Source organism: Schistocerca serialis, chromosome 2, assembly GCF_023864345.2.
Source record: "Schistocerca serialis cubense isolate TAMUIC-IGC-003099 chromosome 2, iqSchSeri2.2, whole genome shotgun sequence".
NCBI lineage: Eukaryota > Metazoa > Arthropoda > Insecta > Orthoptera > Acrididae > Schistocerca > Schistocerca serialis.
The window spans coordinates 121,704,448-121,727,107 of record NC_064639.1 but is presented as its reverse complement, the minus strand read 5'-3'; the positions used below and the strand labels follow the sequence as shown (position 1 = coordinate 121,727,107).

At 42.5% G+C, this 22,660-nt stretch overlaps 1 protein-coding gene across 1 annotated transcript in view; it reads left to right on the top strand.

The window, feature by feature from the left end:
- The window catches only part of LOC126456801 (kinesin-like protein KIF13A), a 233,078-nt gene extending 213,010 nt beyond the window's left edge, over positions 1-20,068 (top strand). The window contains exons 33-34 of the mRNA XM_050092590.1: positions 3,305-3,481; positions 18,156-20,068. Of these exons, the coding sequence (XP_049948547.1) occupies positions 3,305-3,481; positions 18,156-18,241 (263 nt within the window). The 3' untranslated portion in view covers positions 18,242-20,068. The remainder of the gene's footprint in view (positions 1-3,304; positions 3,482-18,155) is intronic.
- Positions 20,069-22,660: the final 2,592 nt, after the last annotated feature.

Genomic DNA, 22,660 nt, shown 5'->3' with positions numbered 1-22,660 from the left:
AGCCAGGCTCCCATAATCCAGACGGGACTGGATTAACGCCTGGTAGAGCCGTAACAGTGTAGAGCGGTCGGCGCCCCAGCGGGTGTTGCTCAAGCATCTCAGAGCGTTTAGATGCCGCCAACACGTCTGTTTCAGCTGCCGGATATGAGGCAGCCAAGTCAATCGGGCATCGAAAACCACCCCCAAAAACCTGTGGGTCTCCACCACAGCAAGGAGTTCGCCGGCAAGATAAAGCCGCGGCTCAGGATGGACTGTTCGGCGCCGGCAGAAATGCATAACGCGGGTCTTGGCTGCCGAAAACTGAAACCCATGCGCTACAGCCCAAGACTGCGCCTTACGGATAGCGCCCTGTAGCTGACGTTCAACAGCTGCAATGCCAGTAGAGCTGTAGTAAAGGCAGAAGTCGTCAGCATACAGGGAAGCGGAGACAGAATGTCCCACGGCCGCAGCAAGCCCGTTAATGGCTATTAAAAACAGACAGACACTTAAAACAGAGCCCTGTGGCACACCGTTCTCCTGGACGTGGGAGGAACTATACGAGGCCGCGACTTGCACGCGGAAGGTACGACACGACAGAAAATTGCGGATAAAAATCGGCAGAGGACCCCGAAGACCCCATCCATGAAGCGTAGAAAGAATGTGATGACGCCATGTCGTATCGTACGCCTTCCGCATGTCGAAAAAGACAGCGACCAGGTGCTGACGGCGGGCAAAAGCAGTACGGATGGCCGACTCCAGGCTCACCAGATTGTCGGCGGCGGAGCGGCCTTTACGGAACCCACCCTGAGATGGAGCCAGAAGGCCCCGAGACTCAAGTACCCAATTCAAGCGTCGGCTCACCATCCGTTCAAGCATTTATGTAGTACCTCTAGATGTTCATAATTGAATATGTTGTATCTTTTCAAAATTGAAAGCAAGACCATCTGCAGGAAACCAGTCAGTGACACTGTTAAGAACATTTTTTACTGTTTATACTGTTGCTGTGTGCCTGCTTGGATCGATTACAATACTAATGTTATTTACAAAAAAAACTAATACTGTTTTTGCATAATAGACAGAAGATCATTTACATATATGAAGAACAATGGTGGACGTAGATTTAGCCTTGGGAACTCCATATGTGATTGCTCTCCATTCAGAAAAATCTTCCCTGATTACGTTGGTTGAACTAGTAGGTGAAACTTTCTGTATTCTTTTGGTTAGATATGACATTGTATATTATTTAGTTATGCCATCAGTGCTATAAAATCTCAGTTTATCTAGGAAGATATTGTGGTTCACATGGTCAAATGCTTTAGATAGGTCACAGAAAATACTAACTGATGCTATTTTGTTACTAATGCTTGTAAAATTTGGTGGGTGAACATCTAAATGGTATTCTCATTAGAGCAACTCTTCTGAAATCCAAACTGTGATTTACAGAGGATATTATTGTTACATAGGTGGGATATTATTCTGGAATATGTCACCTTCTCTAAGATTTTGGAAAATAATGTAAGTAGGTAGCGAAACATGCCAGCAGTTATTGACATCTCTCCTATCATCTCTCTTAAAGAGCAGTGTAGCAACGGCACATTTCAGTCTCTTGGAAAAATGCCTTGAGTAGATGATGAGTTGCATATTTCAGATAAGACAGGGCTTATTATATGGGAACAAATCTTTAGTGTTCTGTCGGAAGTACTAACCAATCCATATGAACTTTTAGTTTTGAGGGACTATGTAATTTTCTTAATTTCAAATGAAACAGTTTGTGATACATTCATATGTTTGAATTTTATGAGAATTACTTTTTTAATGCACTGCTGTGCTTTTTCCCTTGAACTGTTTATCCCTTTATCTTCTACTATACTTAAGAAATGATCATTAAACACATTTGCTACCTGCACCTCATCAACTGTTTATCCCTATATCTTCTACTATACATAAGAAATGATCATTAAACACATTTGCTTCTTGCAACTCGTCATTTATAGCTCTTCCATTTAAGTCAGTAGTGATGTTATTCTGTTCGTTGGCCAGTTGCTCTGTCTATCATTTCACTACATTCCGTATAGCCTTAAGTCTGTTTTTCGATTTATTGGCTTCTGCATAATGTGCCTGTTTCTTGATTTTTTTAAATAACTTTTTGTAGTAATTTTGAATAGTTTTATCCCTTTCAGAAGATACTTTAATCCCTCTAGTGATCCATGGTTTTTTACTTGTACATTTAATGACCTTTCTGATTAGCTTAAGCAGAAAGCTATTTCCAAATAATGATGTGAATTAATCATGGAACACATTTTTATGTGAGAATCTGGTTCACTATAAATTTCACACCAGGTCATCTCTTGTTAACTATCCTTAAGTATCATAACTGATTTCTGCTGAGAAGGGTCTGTACTGTAAGGCATTATCTCATTTATTCTAACTGCACATCATGACAAGAAAGAGTATATGTTACTGGGTATATAGTTATTTCCTTGCTTTGACCTTCATGAAAAAAATACCTATTAGGGTCCTGCTGTCTTTACCCACCCATGTTGGAGAGTTAGATTAAATGATTAAATTGTAGGATCCAAATAAGGTCTCCATATCAGTTTTCCTGTCATAATCATTTAGAAAATCTGCTTCGAAATCACCACAGACTATTAACTGCTTGCTGCTTTCTGACAGATAGCAGAGTGTTCAACTGTCAAAATGTTGGCAGTTATCAAAGATGTTACCCAGTTTAATTCTTGTAAGTTTTATATATATGTTGTGGATGCTTTAACATGATAATGTGTCCACTCATATGACTATCATTAACAAGGAGCTTTCAGTCGGGACAAGAAACACCATCCTTGAATACCCCTGTTTCTCCAAAATGTGAATATTTTATAATATTTATATGAATATTTTATTTACAAAAATTAAAGACCATCTCAAACTGCACAGTTTTAAGGCCACTAAAAAGGCATCATCTGGGGAACTGTGATGGGCAGCAGAATAGAAATTTTGTGGTTGCTTTGAAGACTGGGATAAGCAAATGGAAAAGTGGAGTAAGAGCCATGGGAACCATGTTGTTATAACTGTTACATTTAGCATTTCTTAACTGACGGATTATTAACACTTCAGTGGAAATTTTAAAAAAAATTACATCACCTTGCAATTGATTTTTTAGCTGTGAGTTAGATAATTATGACAACTTTAGCATGCTTTATCTGCATCCCTCATGATAAACTTAAATGAAGAGTGCTGAATGAAAAAGTTTCACATTTAATGTAAAGGATCTCCCATACTGTAATCATGTTGCCAAGTGATCACAGGCACCCCTTCCCTTTTGCAGGAAAGAATGATGGTACTGTGCAGGGTGTGCGGTATTTCACTTGCAAACCAAAGTGTGGAATTTTTGTACGAGCAGATAAATTAATACAAGATCGACGAGGCCGTGCCATGAGGACTGGAAATCGACAATCTGAATCGGCTCCACCTAGTGGTTCAATGAAGAGAAGCAGCAGTAGAGGTATGCCTATTGCTTTTGTCAGTAATATTTTCAAAGTGTACTGTGCAAGTGTAAATGCTGTTTTTTACTAGGCTGGAAAAAAAAGAAACACAGACATTCAGAACTGATAAGGAGTCATCCTCCCAGATTAGTATGTCAGCCCTCTGCAGGTGGCTGTTTGTTGTACAACATGTTCTTGTTTTCAGTGTTCTCTTGACCTCATCTGATCTCTCTTGTAGTTGTGTACTGCCTTTCAACCGTCACACTTAGTCTGTACCTATGCCTCATCTCTCTTTCACATTTACTTATTTTCTACCTTGGTAAACTCTCTCATATCATGTGGAATCATCTGTTGTTCAATGTTTCTTGACAGTTTACTGTTGCTTACCATCTACACTTATGTTTAAATATTCTTCTATTCCCAATTTGTCCTTTAATTGTCTCTGCAGTTCATACCTATTTTGTGGCTTGAAATTTCATTTTGCTTCTCCCTTCCGTGTCTTACCCATCATCTGCATTTATCTCCATACTCTGTAGGCCACCTTACAGTGTATGATAATACCATTTCAACCCAGCAGCCACTATGAATTAAGACACAAAGCAATTACAGATATTGGCTGCTCGTGGGCATTGATTTAAATCCCCAGGTGTGAAAAAGTAAAAGGACAACTAGTCAAATGTGAGTCAGACACAACAGTACTAAACTGGTGATGCACACAAACTCCTTTCAGTGAATTAAAGCACCATTATGAAAGGGACCATTTATAAATTTTGCATATAACACCACAGATGTTGAATAATGGTGTGTTCCTGGGTGCTCTGCCGAGTTGTTGCTTTCATTTTAAGCGCAATATTTTTACTACTGGCCCAGCCATCTTCTTCAGGTGCTGCAAGTTTTGCTGTTATGTGTACTTGCTGCCTGGACTACAAACAGACTGTGAACTGTTGTTGATGCCATTTACAGCAGAGTCCTATACCTCACACCCACTATGCCCTTTGATGCATTATTATTTTTCAGAGCTCCCACTGATATTGCACAAAAGACATATTCTCTCCGTGTTTCCCAACTCTGGCAGTTGTGATAGCCAGCGAGCTTTTAACAAATTGAATGCCAGTGATGATGATGATGATGATGATGATGATGATGATTGATGATTTATGGCCGAGGGCACTAAACAGCTAGGTCATCAGCACCCTTGCATTTATGTTATACCAAAGAAGATTTTCACTATCTATGGAAGGAGATAATTAACTGGGAAACTGTGTTTGATCACACCACAGGAAATGTAAAGGAACCCCAAAAAGGTGAGGTTCATAAAAGCCCATAATAAAACCCCAGCAAGGCACAGTGGGATAACTAAATAAAATCATGGAGAAAATACATGTGAGGATGCTATTAAGAAAAGGGACAAATAACAATAGCTGGATGACTACTTAGAAATAGTATGTGATCCAGTCACTCTATGATACATTAAGATCTCACACCAAGTATTTTGGAAAGAATTCTGGACACTGCACAAAATTTTAAGACACGAACAACACTCTCCTCATTATCAGTTAAAATAGGGGGAAGATCCTGTGGGAGACCCAGTTAACCCTCAGATCCTCATATAAAACACACTCAGTTAAAAGATGACACTGACAGCTGTGTCCCGCATCTCTGAAATACAGGGTCTCCTCCCGACATAAGAGGAAGCCGTATGTCAGTGGGCAAAGTCCCACTCTAAGCCAAGTGAGGGCTACTTCTTCACCACCAACATATGGCCTTCCTGGTCACAAATGAAGTGACAGCCCGCAGAGGGACTGATTGGCGGGCAGGAGGATGAAGGGAGCAAGCCTCCTTAGCAACAGCCGCGAGTTCGTTACCCTGGATGCCTATGTGCCCTGGAACCCAGCAAAAAACGAGTTCCTTGTTTTGCCTGCTCAAGAGGAGGAGAGTGTCCTGCACTTGTTGCACCATCCGATCCAATGGGTACATCTGTCCAACAGCAAGAAGGGTACTTTGAGAATCAGAGCAGATGATAAATTTTTTGTCATGGTGCTGTCGCATCTGCTCCATCACCCCCAGGATAGCAAACAATTCCACGTAATAAACTGAAAACTGCCCTGGGAGCCATATCCTGAGCATAGTCTCAGGGAACACGACAGAACAACCAAAAACATCTCCCTGCTTAGAAACCATCCATGTAGACGGTAATAAAATCTGGGTGGCTATGTAAAATTACATTAAATTTAATTTTAGAAACATGGTATGGGGTACAATGCTTCTTGTAAGCAGTTAGTTCTGAAAGCAATCTAGGCCTTGGTAGTAGCCAGGGGGACACCCTACTCCACCCCTGGCTTTGGACCTTAATGCCCCTCACCTGTAATAATTCAAAGCTCTCCCTTGCACGGATCCCAAATGGCCATGTTGCTTGTGGTTGATCGAACAGCTGTTCCAGTGGTGGCTGAACAACGTAACTGCATGCTGGTTATGTAGGAATGGACAAAGCTCTGTATGCTTGGTGTACCATGAGTAGATGATGTCGTGTGTGTGTGTGTGTGTGTGTGTGTGTGTGTGTGTGTGTGGTTTGAGGTTTTCGGGCGCGTGGTCATCAGCGCCCAAATGCATAGAAACAGGAACACATGCAGTGAAGGGACGAAGACGGACAGCGAACAAGGAGAATGGCTAAAAGACACAGACCTGATGCAGTTACAAATCCTCGCATACAGAGGCAAAACAAGAGGAGAAGAAACACACTAAAAAAGGAAAGGAAACACAAGGAAAAGAGAACAGAAATCGAAGTGAAACAAGTAGGTAATCGTGACTGGCAGACCTCTTGCCTAAAACCTGGGTGAGCCAGTCACCCAGCAGCACATTAAAATCCTCTCCCTAAAATCCGAGGCAACAAATTGGACAGGACACAAAACCGTAAGACTTTAACAACAGTCGTTGCATCGTCTTGCAAAATAGAGGGCAAATCCGGTGACAAGGAAACCACCGCCCTCTGGTCAGAGAATAAAGGACAGTCAAGTAAAATGTGGCGGACAGTAATCTGGACGCCACAAGCACTGCAGATTGGGGGGTCCTCCCGCCGGAGTAAAAAACCGTGCGTTAAGGGACTGTGCCCGATGCGGAGGCGAGTGAGGAGAACCTCATCCCGCCTGCATGACTGGTAGGACGTACGCCATGGCCGCGTGGTGGCCTTGACCAGAGACAGCTTATTTTCACCAACTGCCAGCCACTCCTCTTCCCATTGACGCATAACACGAAAACGCAAAAGGGAGGTAACAGCATGGAGGGGGACGGCACATTCAACAACGCGAGGGAGGGAACATGCATCTTTGGCAGCCACATCCGCCAGTTCATTTCCCCTAATACCCACGTGCCCCGGCACCCAGCAGAAAGAAACCTCCTTCCCCTGCCGTTGCAGGTGGAGTAGGGCATCATGGATGTTCTGGACGACCGTATCCGCTGGGTACAAGTGTTGCATGGTCTGAAGGGCTCTCAGGGAGTCAGAACAGATGAGAAACTTGAGACTGGGAACACATCTCATCTGCTCCAATGCCCGCAAGATCGCAAACAATTCGGCATCAAAGATGGTAAACGCTGCAGGAAGCCGTAACTTGACGACTCGATCAGGGAAAACAACAGCACAACCAACAGAGTCCCCCTGTTTAGAGCCATCCGTAAATACTGGTTCATGCTCGGCATGCTGGTTTAAAATATCGTAAAATAAGGAGGTAAAAACAAACGCAGGAGTGCAGCTCCTCCGGTACTCTGACAAGTCTAAAAGGACGCTGGGCCTCTGGAGCAACCAGGGAGGCAGGCGGGTAAAACCCTGGAGTTGGGGTGCCACACGCTCCACACCAAGGGACTCAAGCAAATGCTTGGCACAAATCACAAATGGTCTCGTTGCCCTTGGACGACTGGAAAAGAGACGTTCCATAGGTGGTCGGGCAACAGTAGGGTATGCAGGGGAGGTAGGACAGGCAAGGAATTGACACACCCGTCACACCATGAGGAGTTTCCGCCAGATAGCGTGCGGCGGTTCCCCTGCCTCAGCACACAGGCTGGGGATGGGACTGGTACGGAAGGCACCAGTAGCCAGCCTGATACCCTCATGGTGTACTGCGTCAAGAATCTTCAGATACGAAGGCCTCGCTGACCCATACATGGTGCATCCATAGTCAAGACGCGACCGGACGAAAGCCCTATAAAACTGCAGCAGACGCGCCCGATCTGCTCCCCAGGACCGATGGCTCAGACACTTCAAAATATTCAGCGCCTTCAGGGCCCGCACCTTGAGGTCTTTAAGGTGCGGCAACCACGACAACTTGGAATCAAAAGTGAGGCCCAGGAACCCCACAGTGTCTCTAAAAGGAAGAATGGTGTCCCTCAGATGCAATTCAGGGGAGGTAAAAGCACGTCGAGAACGATTAAAATGAACACACACACATTTGTCTGCAGAAAAGGTAAAACCCGTCTTCGCAGTCCATGCCTCTAATCGCTTTATCGTAAGCTGCAGCTGCTGACTAGCAGTGACAAGACTGGAGGAAGAACAGAAAACAGCAAAATCGTCCACAAACAAGGAGCACTGGGCAGGACTCCGGATAGTGGATGTGATACTGTTAATGGCAACGGCAAAGAGGGTGACACTTAAGACTTTTATCCATTGTGGATGTGGAACACTGCGACTGTGGTGTGAAAAGGTTTTCAGAAATTACTGCAACCAGTCGCCTTTTATGTAGATGTATTTTATTTAGCCATGACCGGTTTCGAGCTGCCTTGCTAGGCAGCTCGAAACCGGTCATGGTTAAATAAAATACATCTACATAAAAGGCGACTGGTTGCAGTAATTTCTGAAAACCTTTGGTGACACTTAAAACGCTTCCCTGAGGAACACCATTCTCCTGCACGTACAAATCAGATAGCACATTACCAACCCGATATCGAAAGAGGCGGCGGGAAAGAAAGGACCAAATGAAGATGGGGAGATGGCCACGAAAGCCCCACTGATGGAGTTGACTGAGGATAAGTCGGCGCCAAGTAGTGTCATACGCCTTATTAATGTCAAAGAATACACCTAGACAATGCTGGTTACGTAGGAAGGCCTGCTGGATGGCCGCCTCAAGCAGGGTCAAGTTGTCTATAGTTGAACGACATCTCCGAAAGCCACACTGAGAATGGCTAAGGAGCTGCCTAGTCTCGAGCAGCCAAACCAGGCGACGGTTGACCATGCATTCCAATGTCTTCCCGACACAGCTTGTCAAAGCAATACTCCGATAACTACTGGGATGCATTCGGTCTTTTTCCGGTTTGAGGAGGGGAACCAAAATCGCCTCCCTCCACGAGTCAGGGAACGTGCCGGATGACCATATCATATTAAAACAATTCAGGAGAACTTCCTTGGATGGCAGCAACAAGTGCTGCAGCATGTTGTACAGGATTTGATCATCACCTGGCGCTGTATCATGAGCCTCAGACAGCGCCGAATCCAGTTCCCACATTGTGAAGGGGCAGTTGTAGGGTTCAGAATTTGGAGACCGGAAGTCCAAGTGATCCCTCTCAATGACAGTGCGGTAGCGGCAGAAATCTGGATCACAGTTAATAGTGGCAGTAGATTTGGCAAAATACATGGCCAGTGTCTGGGCAATGTGAGTAGACAACCCTGATGCAGCAATGCCGTGACAGGTAGTTGGCTGCATTTCCCGGAAATCCTCCTGATGGCTTCCCATACTTTTGTAGAACTAGTGGAGCGGGAGATGGAGTTCAGGAACGATTGCCATGACCGTCTTTTGCTCTCTTTAATCACTCGCCGCACCTTGGCCCTTGCCACCAGAAAGGCCGCAAGATTGTCAGCTGAGGGACGGCACTTGAAGCGGCGCAGAGCTGCACGGCGGGCTCGGATGGCTGAGCGGCACTCAGTGGTCCACCAAGGGACAGGGCGCCTCTTGGGATGACTTGAGGACCATGGGATCGACAATTCAGCAGCATGGGAGATCACGGCTGTAACATGGTCGACCCATTCGTGGACGCTGGCACGGTGTTCCAAAACAGCTAAATGGCTGAAAAGTGTCCAGTCAGCTCTGCAGAGGTGCCACCTGGGCGGCACTGGTAATGCCACAGTCTCATCCAGGAGGCGAATCCAAAGGGGGAAGTGGTCACTAGAATGGAGGTCAGCGGCAACCTCCCACAGAGCAGAATCCGTGAGTGCTGGAGAGCAAAAGGAAAGGTCAATAGCTGACGACGACCCAGAAGCAGTACAGAAATGAGTGGGAGCACCAGAGTTGAGGATGCACAGTTCTTCGGATGCCATGAGGCTTTCCAGAATGCGACCCCTGGGGCAAGTAGTCGTAGAGCCCCATAAGACATTATGAGCATTGAAGTCCCCCAGAAGGAGAAATGGGTGGGGGAGTTGGGTAATAAGGTCTGTGAGAGCCTCAGAGTCTATTGCATCCTGAGGCGGTAAGTAAACGGAACAGATTGTGAGCCTCCGCCCCACAAGAAGGTCAACTGCAACTGCTTGCAAGTCCGTAATGAGAGGGAGCTCAGATGAGTGGTGCATGTCATGGACAAAAACCGCAACACCACCCTTTGCCCTTTCCCCCATCAGATCATCTTTTCGATACACGGTATAGCCCCGTAAAGAAGGAGCATCAGTGGCCCGGAAATGTGTCTCTTGGAGACATAAGCACAAGGCGCGCTCTTGTACAAGGAGTTGTAATTCAGCCACATGCTTCCTGAACCCATTCAGGTTCCACTGTAATATGGGAGCCAGTGATCAGGGTGGCTGAATTTTCACCCTGCTCCTGTGCTTTGGAGGAGGACCCACACTGGCCGGAGATTTATTCCTGGGGCGAGAAGATCGCCCCCGGTCGACATCAATGTCCATCAGCTCTGATGGCGACCCAAGGGAGATGTCAGACAGTACGATGGCATCGTCATCGGACTGACCCTGACTACTCTCCTCAAGTGGCAAAACCTTCACCTTCGGCGTCTTCGTCTTGGGGGGCTTAGAATGCAGAACCTTGTCAACAGTTGGAGCTTTACTCGCCTGGGCAGAAGGTGCCATATGGGGAGGTGCAGGAAGTACCCCAATGTCAGCAACCACGGCCTTGTCCGACATTGTGGGGAGAGCTGCAGGTTGCAAAACAACCGCAGCGGCACAAGTGCACTGGCAAATGCAGGTATTAGTGCTGACACTAGCAACCTCCGTTTGTGTAGCAACAGTGGGCAACTGTACCAGTTCCTGCAGAGTGGAAGCGAAAGATGTTGTAAACAAGGAGGCTGCATGGCCTTAAAGAGCTTCTTGGCCTCACCATAGGGGATGCGCTTAGATGTTTTGATCTTCTGTATCTTCCGTTCCTCGAGATAGATGGGGCAGACCCGGCTCCAGACAGGGTGACTCCCAGAGCAATTCACGCACTTCACAGGCGATGAACAATCGGCTCCTTCATGGGCAGGCTGACCACATTTACCACAAGTGGCTATCCCATTGCACCCCAACGTAGTATGCCCAAAGCGCTGACATTTAAAACAGCGCATTGGGTTGGGGAAATATGGCCGTACTGGCAAACGTAAGAAACCCGCTTTAACATGCTCTGGGAGTCTCGGGCAATTGAACGTGAGAATAAACGAGTCGGATTTGACTAGCTCCCCATCGACTCGTTTCATAATATGCTGCACGTCGACAATACCTTCGTCAGCCCACTCAGATTTCAACTCGTCCTTGGGGACATCCACCAAGTCCCTACATGTCACAACACCCTTACTATAGTTCAAAGTGGAGTGGAGCTCGGTCTCGATAGCGTACTCTCCGAGACAGGTTGCTTTCCTAAGAGAAGTGACTTGACGGGAACTAGAAGTTTCAACTAACAGAGTCCCATTGCGCAGACACTTCACAGATTTCAGTGTTCCTGCAATTCCCTCAAGACCCTTGTGGATGTAAAAGGGAGAAACTCTCTCAAAGCTACCTTCCTTCCGTTTGACAATCAAAAACACATTCTGGATATCAGCATGTGCTCTGTTACGACAGTCTGTTAAATCTCTAGTAACACCAGGCGCTGGAGGACTCCCAGCACGAAGTCGCTTTTTCGATTGGGTGTGTTTTCCTACCAGTGGCCCACCCAATCCACTGGTAGGGGGAAACGTAGAGGTCAAAGGGTCCATTGTGGTCCCTCGAGCAGCTAGGGAACTAAAGGTCCGCTCAGACAGAGCCCCGCGTGCCTGAGTAAGCCTTATACAACTGGGGTGCGGCAGGTGCCCCAGAGGTTGCCCGCTTCCGACTGCTCCACCCCAACAGCCATGCATCTTATAGGCGCGCAGCTCATCGTAAGATTGAGGGGTTTTTGTAGAGGTTTACCTTCCTCACAGTCTAGGCCGTCAAGCCAAGATTACCATTCCCCGCAGCACACAATATTCCACCGCAGCGCCATGCGGTTGTCGCTGAAGCATGTCCGGGGTTTACGGTGACGGGAGACTGGCGGCGCTGACCAGTCCCCAGCTCAGGACCCTGGGGTCGCCAAGCCCGTACTCAGCAAATGAATGCTGAGCCCCTGGGGGGAAGATGATGTCGAATAGACAGCGGAGGCTCACCAGCCTCTGCACACAAAATAATAACAAGGCTCGTGCGATAGGCCCCTACTGACAGCATAAAAACCTCCTGGTGAACTGCAGCCAGCATTTTAAGGTATGAAGGCCTTGCTGACCCATAAATGTGGCATCCATATTCAAGCCGGGGTCACACGAATCCCTTATAAAGTTGGAGCAGACGTGCTCTGTCAGCTCCCCAAGACCTATGAAACACGTTTAAGGATGTTTAAGACCTTGAGACATCTCAGTTTCAGTTCTTTAAGATGTGGCAATCATGTTAACTTCTCATCAAAGATAAGACCCGGATACTTCACCTTTTCCTTAAAAGTAAGATTGGTGTCCCCCAGTTTTAAAACGTGGAGCTGCAACAAAATATTATGCCTCCAGATATTATTGTAGGCCTTTTCCAAATCGAAGAAAACACTGATAAAGTGTTGGTTATGAAGGAAAGCTTGTTGAATGGCCACTTCAAGCACTGTCAGGTTATCAAGAGTGGAGCAAAACCTCCTGAACCCACCCTGGGAGGGACTGAGTAGGGACCCGGTTTCCAGAACCGACACTAGGCACCGATGGACCATACACTCTAGTGTCTTTCCTATGCAGCTTGTCAGGCTAATACTACAGTAACTACCAGGGTCTGTCCAATCTTTTCCTGGTTTTAAAATTGGGATTAAAATAGATTCCTTCCACGAGTTTGGAAAGTCACCAGTTATCCAAATTTTATTGAAGAGTTGAAGGAGGACTTCCTTCAACCATCGGTCCAACTGTTGCAACATGCTGTAGGTTATTTGGTTGTTTCCAGGGGTCGCTCCCACAGAGAGAAAGGCTGGTTGTATTCTTCTATGTTGGTGGAACGGAAATCGAGAGCAGCCTTTGCCTGTGCCTCCTGATATTGATGGAAGGTGGGATCCTGGCTGGAATCGGCCGTAATGGATTTATATGATTCAGCCATTATCTGAGCTATATCCATTGTTGAAGTTACAAGAGACCCCTGTATTCATACAGCTGCTACTTGGCGGTCGAGAGTTGTGCCTCGAGATCCTCCTAATGGCTTCCCATACTTTGCATGCAGGTGTGGACCTATTGATGGAGTTCAGGAACTCTTGCCAAGACCTCTACTTACTCTCCCAAATTATTCTTCTCGCCTTTGCACGCGCCATTCGAAAGTTTGCAAGATTCTCATCTGTAGGGCATCGATTGAATCTGCGCATTGCTGCCCTTCTGTTCCTGATTGCAAAGCGACACTCATCATTCCACCAAGGGGCAGGTCGCCTTCTAGGCACACTTTCACAGACTTTGGGATGGATGCATCAACAGCATGGTGAATCACAGCTGTAATGTGATCCACCCAGTCCTGGATCCCGTCACATTGCTCGAAAACAGCTAACTGCCTGTAAAGCATCCAGTTAGCCTTCTTGAATAACCATCTCAGTGGCTTTCTTCAGTATCTGCTCCATTAGGCAGATGGATCCAGAATGGGAAATGGTCGCTACCATGCACTGCCCACTGAGCAGTGTCCTCAAGAGCAGGCGAGCAGAAGGAGAGGTCTATGGCTGTAGACAAACCTGTAGCGGTGCTAAAATGTGTGGCTTGACCCATGTTCAGCAGTATAAGATCTGTTGTGTGTAGCATATCCTCAAGTACCTGATCCTTGGGGCAAGTGGTGTTAGAACCCCATATTGCAGTGCACTGTATGCATTGAAGTCCCCCAAAAGGAGAAAGGGTCATGGTAGTTCATCAAGAAGATGAGTGAGGACCCTACTATCAAGGGGCTTATGGGGTGGTAAGTACACAGAGCACACTGTGATGTCAACATGGGCCACTATCTGAACAGCAACCATTTGCAGTGTTGTTGTTAAGAGAATAGGTGAGGAGTGAAAAGTGTCCTTTATGAACACTGCAACGCCTGTCACCAATAAGGTCATCATTTCTATAAAGGTGATAACCTCCAAGTAAAGGTGTGTCAGTCTCTTTAAAATGAGTCTCTTGAAGGCAGAGGCAAAAGGGTCTGTCCTTTACAAGGAGTCTCAGTTCCACCAGATGAGTCCTGTATCCATTTATATTCCACTGAAGTATGGTAGCCATTTCGTCAATGTAGTCTCGATTTACCCGTCTCTGTGCCAAAGTGGTGAGGCACTTGTAGAGTGAGATGGGGTTTTGGGGCTGACTGGGTCTGGTGATGAGGCATCAAAATCGATTATGTTCTCATCATCAGTCAGACATGCCAGAATGACGTCTGATGGCGCCCGGGTCAGCTTTCGACCCGTAAGTTGGGATCCTTTCCCTGCTCACTTTCCAGCAAGGATGAAGGGGAAAGGAAATGGTGAGAGCCACATTTCTTCGATGAAACTTGGTGTTGAGGGACATACTTCGGGCTGTGCACTGTGGAAGCATTACTGGTCTCTTCCCTTGTAGTTGTTTGAATCGCTATGTCTTTTGCTTTACTTTGGCACATACATGTGCAAGTACAGGTGCTAGAGGTAAATAGGGGAACACTGGATGTCGTCTGAGTTGAAGTGTTGACCCTAGTAACAGGTTTCTGCACCGACGAAGCGTAAGAAGTGGCAAAGACAGGGGGTTTCATCGTCTGATAGTCCGTTTTGGCTTCTGCGTACAGGATCCGCTTAGTCACTCTGATTTCCTGAATTTTGCATTCCTCTGCGAAAACAGGGCGGGCTTGGCTCCAGACTGGATGGCTTCCAGAGCAGTTAATACAGACTGCTGGAGATGGACAATCTGTCCCAGCTTCATGGGCTGTCTTTCCACACTTCTCACAAGTTGCTTCGTCACTGCAACTCAGCGTTGTATGGCCAAAACTCTGGCATTTGAATGTCAGACCCTAAGAGTTATTTAAATTGGAACTGCCATCTCTGTTTACTAGGTTTCCTGACATATTTATTTTGATAGGCTCTGTAATTATGTTGTTCCAGAAATTTGACATTTGCACCACAATACTGGTCTCACTACATTTCATTTCATTTCATGATTATATTCAGGGCAGTGCTCGGCACCAGCTGATTTGCTTGGTTCCTTTAGTCAGATGTATTGCTCATGTTCTTTGCATCTCTTCTTGACTGTTCTCATAGTCTGTCCGACGTAAGACACGCCACATAATCATGAAATGTTGAGCGTTTGGAGACCTACATTACCAAAAGTAATTTTTATCTTAGTTGAAGGGAGCAAAATATAATTGATGCCATGTTTCCATAGGAGCTTACCAATCATTTGAGATATGGGAAAGCATAAGGTTTTCTTTTTTCTTTCTTTTTTTTTTTTTTTTTTTTTTTTTTTTTTTTTTTTTTTTCTTCCCAACATTCTTGATTTTGACTGCATCGCCTATTAAGTCTGACGATCTGGAGTGCCCATTTCTTTGAAACATTATTCATAGGTGTTGTAATGCTTCAGCAAAGCTCTCCATGCCTGAAAGTATTTGAGCTCTATGCAAGGGTCTTTTGCACCAAATTTCTTTGTCAGATGGTGATGGCATGAGGTGTGGGTACAGAGGACAGTGTGTGTAGGTTTTCTATATACACTGTAACCCAGAGATCCATGCATTCATCTCTTAACTAAGACGCTGAGGAAAGGTAGTTGGAGATCCTTCATGAATTTTTCTATTGAAATGGATGGAGTTTAAATGTTCCACTCCAAGTGGCTACAACAAATGATTTTTATAAGGAGTAGACTATCAGAACCACCAAGCAGAGATGCAAGGAACATCAGTGACATATCTGACTAAAACAGTCAAGTAAATCACCTGTCACTGGGTATTGCCTCGAATATAATCATGAAATACAGTAACATAAGAGTAGTGCTGTGGTGCAAATGGCAAGTTTTAGGGACAGCATAATTAAAATGTTTATTGACATAAAGATGTCAGTAAACATAATAAATAGGGAAGTGGTTTCAATTTAAATAATGCTTGGGACCTGACACTGAATTCATTAAAATCTCGCTGACTGTCACATCCCTGACAGAAATTGCGTTTCATGGAATATCAGAGTCAGCTCTGAAAAACGAAGGAACATAAAAGAGCATAGTGGATGTTACAAATCAAATGGTCTTTCTAAAGTACATTCCCCTGAGAGATGTAGCTAGTAATATTGGTATACCTAAATACCAGCTGGCAAAGTACCTGAAATGCATTCTCAGTGTATGCAGAAGTGCAAACACCACATCCACAACTCCACTCACATTGTACATCGCCTCAGTCAATTGCGGCTCCAGGGTGTTGATATTATGGTCAGTTTCAATGTAATCCCGCTCTTTAAGACACTTTTGTTTTCTGTTTCCTTGGAGCTAATTGCAGAAATGTACAGTGATTAGTTTGCTGAAATTTTTAGGCACATTGTCACATCTACTTATTTCCTGTTCAATGGAAAATATTATGAACAACCGATGGCCTGCTGATGAATAGCCCACTATCACTTGTGGCGAACTCTTAGATGGAAAACTTTGAAGCAAAGGAACTAGAATCAGCCAAGTTGAAACCAATATGTTTCTTCCAACGTGGACAACATGTTTGCCATGTGGTCTCAGTAGCAGAAAAGCTTCTCTTGGAATATTTAAACTCCACCCATCGTAGTATAAAATTTGTGATAGAACTTGAAAAAGAGGGCCAACAGCCCTTCCATAATGTGTTAGTTAAGAGAAAAATGGGTGGATTCCTAAGTCAAAATGTAATTTCAAGCCATCACTGTCTACCACACAGAAATTTGGTGCATAACAGATAAAACACTTTCAGACAAGGAGAGCTTCGCTGAAGAATTGCACCACCTACAAATAGTGTTCCAAAGGAGTGGGGACTCAGATCATCAAATTGAACAGGCGATGCAGTTAAAATTAAGAATACCTGAGGGAGAGGTTGAGACTGAGGAAGAGAAATCAAAAATAACTTATCTACCTTATGCTGGTCCAATATCTGAAAAGATCTGTAGACGATTTGGTCTCTGAAAGCGGTGTGTGTATAGCATTCCATGTGAATGCAGCATGTCTTACGTGGGGCAGACCATCAGAGCTGTCAAGGAGAGATATGAGGAACATCAGTGATATACCCAACTAAAACAACCAAGCAAATCAGCTGTCACTGAGCGTTGCACTGAGTATAATCACGAAAAGAAATACAGTGAGGTCAGTACCATGGGCAAATGCCAAGTTTCTGGGACAGGAGTCTATTGAAATAAGGATGTCAGAAAACATAGTACACATGGACAGCAGTTGCATTTTAAATAACGCTTGTGGTTTGGCACTCAATTTATGGATATCTCACAGGCCATCACACCCATAAGAGTTGGAAAATGCTGAGAAAATTTGTTTTTCGCAGAATACTGATGCCTGAAAAATAAAAGAGCATCGAAGGGCATAGTGGACATCAGGAATTAAACTCTGCTATAAATAGTGACACGATACAAACAATATTTAACATTCTGGTTGTAGTCCAGGCAGCAAGTACACCTAACTGTGAAACTTGTAGGACCCAAAGAAAATGGCGTTTGGTCATTGAAATATTGTGTTTAAAATGGTAATGTGGTGACAGTTGATTTGTTTTGTTGTTTTAGTTGGGTATATAACTAATGTTCCGTCACAAAGTATACGAGATGCCCTGTGATTCAAAATAGTTGTATGCAGACGGTTTACATAGCATCATCATTGTCAACAGTAATTGCAAAAGATGCTTACATGTGTGAAAGCATATATTATTTACATTTCCAATGTAAATAATAAAAGCTACTATTTTTACCTAATAATCAGTAATTTGATCAAATGAGAGACTGTAGGATACTGAAGTATGATGACAGCGATATAAAAAAATCAGATGGGCAAGGAAAGAAGCTGCATTGTTACTTTTATAGTGATATTTCAGTTATCATACCCTTATAGTTTTAATGTTTGAGACACAGTAATGACAACAATATATTCTTTTGTAATGCCTTGTTTCACTGTAACATTCTGGGGAAATATAGTTAAAGGATTTTGTTGCTCTGTTTAATCAAGCTGTGCTTTACGTTTGTACATAGTATGTAATTACAGTTTAGGGTAAATGTTACTTCTCTCTGTATCGTTTACTTTTTAATTGTAGAGTGCATTGTTCATTACTGCTTCGTATTGTTTCATAAATTGCAGGTGAAGGCCTGTCCACCTTACATCGATCCCGTAGCCGTGGTGAAGGTATGAGCACAGTGGGTACTCGAACCACAACGAGGAAGTAACTGCCAGCAGCAGCCTGCTGTGCTGAGATTTTATCGCACAGTCTTGTTGGTTATTTGTCCAGCCAAATGGCCATCAACTTTCACTCCAAACTAAATTCACTCTGAGCACAGATTACTGTATAAGTATCTTACTTGTAGAATATGAGTGTATATTTTGAGACCGGAGGCTCAACAGTCTGTGTAATTTCAGATTTAGAGCTATCTGTTATTTATTGTAGGCTTACCTGTTATTTAGTGTATAAAACAAAAATTCTTTCACTAAATTCTTTGTTCATTTCCACTTTGTTCTGAAACTATTATATAATTGCCAAGTAGTGAGAAACAGATGATGACCTGGAGCTTTTTTTTTTGTTTTTGTTTACATTTTACTTCTAAATAAGTATCTCAAACCTTGTAGAAACAGGGCAAATGCTGATCCTGAGCCACTGATGATACTGCAATACAATTTCCCTCCATTTTTATAGTTATGTGCCACTGGTATTAAGATTTTTTTAAAGTACTGTGCATATTTATTTGCAGTTCTCTGTTTTGTGCAGTAGATGAACTTGAAAAGCAATGTTTTCATAAGTCATCTGGATTATTGGAGTAGATTGTGATTTTCTTTCTAAGGACACAAAAGCTGCTTGCAGGTATTAATGCACTGTATCCATTCCCACTGTTGCTAAACAGCAATGTCACCAGTTCTGAGTATTTCTGTATTGTGTCAGGTAGTTTTAAATGAAGTTCAAGCAATCACTCAGTGTAGTATGGCCTCAGAGATGTGGCCATTTTGTACTGTTGTAATAATATAACTGAAAGTGCAACAAATCAGTGGCAATTGCATTATTTTGCAATACACCATTCCATGAATAATGCTTCTACAGTATTTTCCAGTAGCCATATAGCACGTAATAACAAAAAAAAAAAAAAAGGAAGATGTGAGAGGTGCACTATACTGGTTGATTTTGACTGATTTTTTTGTCCCTTTTTTTATTAATGTGGTATGTGTGTGTGTTTTTTTAAAGAGGAAGAATGTAATTTTATTTTGGGTGCACAATTGTTACAAGTAATGAGAAATGCTTGTGGATGGGTAGATCACAGTGGAAATCATGAGGTATTGAGATTTTGTGTTAGCAATAGCTATTAATTCATCTTTTGGTACAAATATTTTACAAGATCAAAACAGGAAAATTTTGAATATCTGCAAAATTACTGAAGAATAGAAAATGTCAAGTAAGTTATTTATTAATTTAAAAAGTTTTTAGTTTAACAAAGAGATAAATAATTACTTAAACTCTGTGATGAAAGAAGGGCAACACACAAGTATAATTTGCTGTGATATTCAGTAAACTATTATACTGCTTTATTTCGCAAAAATTACATACTAGCAGGTATGCTGAAATAGTTAACATGCTGCATAGTTTGTTAATTGATGCCAGTTACCTGAGCAGCAAGTTTTGAAATGCCAACAGATCAGTGTCATTCCAAGTAACTACTTTCATTTAAGTAGTGGAATTACGTATTTGTATAACTCCAAGCATTCCTTAATTCAATTCTGCAGCTTAAAATTTAAGTAATCAGAAATTTGTAGCTGCTCATGTGTGCTGATAGCAACAACTTAATATTTTTCCTTATTCGTTATTTATGCCATGGATAGATGCATTATCAACTTTCATATTACAATTTTAGGAGAATAAATTTACAGCAATAACTGTATGGTTATAAATGATTTGCTCATCATGTCACCATGGTAACAGCCAGATTTGTAGTGAAACATGCATTCAACAATAGCAGAAGAACAAATAAACAATTTACAACAGCAGAACATCTTAAAAGTAAAAAAAACAATGTCAAAATCAAAACTACCAGTATAATGGTGGAAAAAATATGCTTTTTGGACATCACATGGTTGACAAATGCATATTAATCTGCTGCCAATTGATTAATTGATCTATTTCAGTTTAGCATATAAACAGAATTTCATTGTGCAGTTTCAAAATGTATGTGTCCTTGTATCAGGGAATTTTACTTTCACATCACATCTCTGAGGAATATATTTATTCACAGTGGATTACATATTGTAAACTTTATGTTCAGAACTGAAATATTGTTAACAAGAGGGTGTATTTTATTAAAATGTAGTAATATTTTATACCTGATGATTTCCTAACTTACTTCTGCAAAAAGTCAGAAAGCTGGGGGAGAGAGATGTTACAGACAGCAGTTACATGTTGACTTATTATGAGGTCTTTGCACTGGCAAATCACGTAGTGATTTTCCGCACTGCTGTTTTGTTCTGAAAATCTGTAACATGTAAAACAGTATTGAACACTGGAGAAAACACACAGCTGTAAAGGACATTTCCAGTATCTATGTTGCATAGAGTAACTGTAAAAATTATATTTGTATAAAGAAACATTTTGCACATAATATTAACTGTAAAAATATTTTTTCATAAGTATAAATTGCCAAAAGTTACTGTTGCTCTCCTTCTCTCTATCTCTCTCTCTCCATTAACATTGATACACACATTGGACATCCATATTAGACAGTGCACACTTTATTCACTGGTGCATATATGAAACCCCCTCCTGAAGCATTCTTATACTTGTGATAACAGAAGGTATGGAGAAAGTCTCCAAACATTTTGTCCAATGTAAAGCTGTCCACAGACTTAATGTAAATTTTAGGTGTAAGGAAAGAAAATTCTCCAAAAACAGACATAATATTTGCATTAACAATATTTTACCATAATCCATCCTAGAAATTTTGTCCATTTCACTAATACCGTTCCAGTTTTAGAAACATTGCCAGAAATCAATTTAAATGTTTAAGAAACTATATTAAAGAGAGGCATTCCTACTGTGTTTATTGTGAATAAAGCATTTTGTATCTTCTTGGTACAAAACTTGTATTTGCCATACTTTCATAACAATAAGGGACAATTTGTTGAAGAGGGCCCACAACTGTAATGATGTGTGCTTTCAAACTGCTTCATTTTAACTGTTCTGAAGAGGCTTGACCCAGTCCCTGAATGTACTTGTATGGCAGATTTTCAACATTATAGCGAGGATAAGGGGAGGTGAATTATTTATTGAAAAAAATGTTTTTCTGCTGCATTCTTACCAGAAAACAGCATTTTGTTTGTAAATAAACATTTTGTCTTTCATTAATCAGGGAAAAATGATTGTGTTTTATTTTGCAACTTTATGCTACATACACATGCAGTATTTAACTAAAATTGACTGGTTGCATCCTATTTATTTATAATATTTACATTTATTACATGAATCAAATTTTGTGGAATAGGAACTGTCAGTTTTAAAAGTAATAATGATCTCTTGTTCTGATGTTTTACTTTCGTAGTTTTATATTATGTATCTTCAGTGATTGATGGCTGTTGAGTTGTCACTGTTATGTTGAAATGTCAGGTATTTTATTTTTTATTGCAATAAAATTGTGCAGATTTGTTTATGAAATTTATAGCTTTGTAAGACTTCTCATTTATGTTACTAAAATATTAGTAGTATGTATATTTTTACATCCCACAAAAATGTACCATTTAATCATCTCCTCCATCCCCACTCCTGTTACTTTTACAAATGATGCACAAGAAATGTAACTGTCAATCAACCACTGTATAAGACTGAATTTCTCTAATAATACTGACAACTCTGTAAGATATATGAGGGATAGTCTTTCCCATCATGAACTGGTCTGTTGTGTATGTAATACACTGATGACTCAAAACATTAGCAACTGCTTAGCAGTGTGTTAGTAAAATTTGAACAGCAATGATTTTGCATGGCATTATCCAATAAGTCCGTGGTAGGTTTATAAAGTTGTGTGGTAGGAGATAGCTTCACACTGGTTGCATAATTCTCATAAAATATGGACTGTAGTTGCTGGGTATGTAGCTAGTGCCTGATAGGGTCTCAGCCATTTACCTGGATGATGGCGTATGACCATTAAACTTGTGTAACAAGAAATGTGATTCATCTGACCAGCTGACAGGTTTCTGTCTAGCCAAAGTCCAGTCTTAATTATCATATACCCACAGCAGTCACAGTTGCAATCATTGGGTCAACATGGAACCATGTAGGGGTCATCTGCTGTGGAGCTCCACATTCAGTAGTGGGCACTGAACAGAGTTCTCCGAAATGCTTGTGACTTTGCCAGCATTGTACTCTGCCACAAGGTCTGCCACAGATTGCAGCTTATCCTCCTTTATATAGAGGGCAGGCCTCCGACATCCTCATTCTGTGATAAAGTGTGAATGTCCATTATCTTGAAGTCTACTTGTGGTTTTGTCATCCTTGAACCTCTTTCCCCAGATGTTCATTTCAAGATGTTACCTATTACAATGTGCCTTTTTAAAAGCTGCTTATGTCAGTGGATTTCCCCATCTGCAACCTGTGTCATATCATCATTAGAATGATT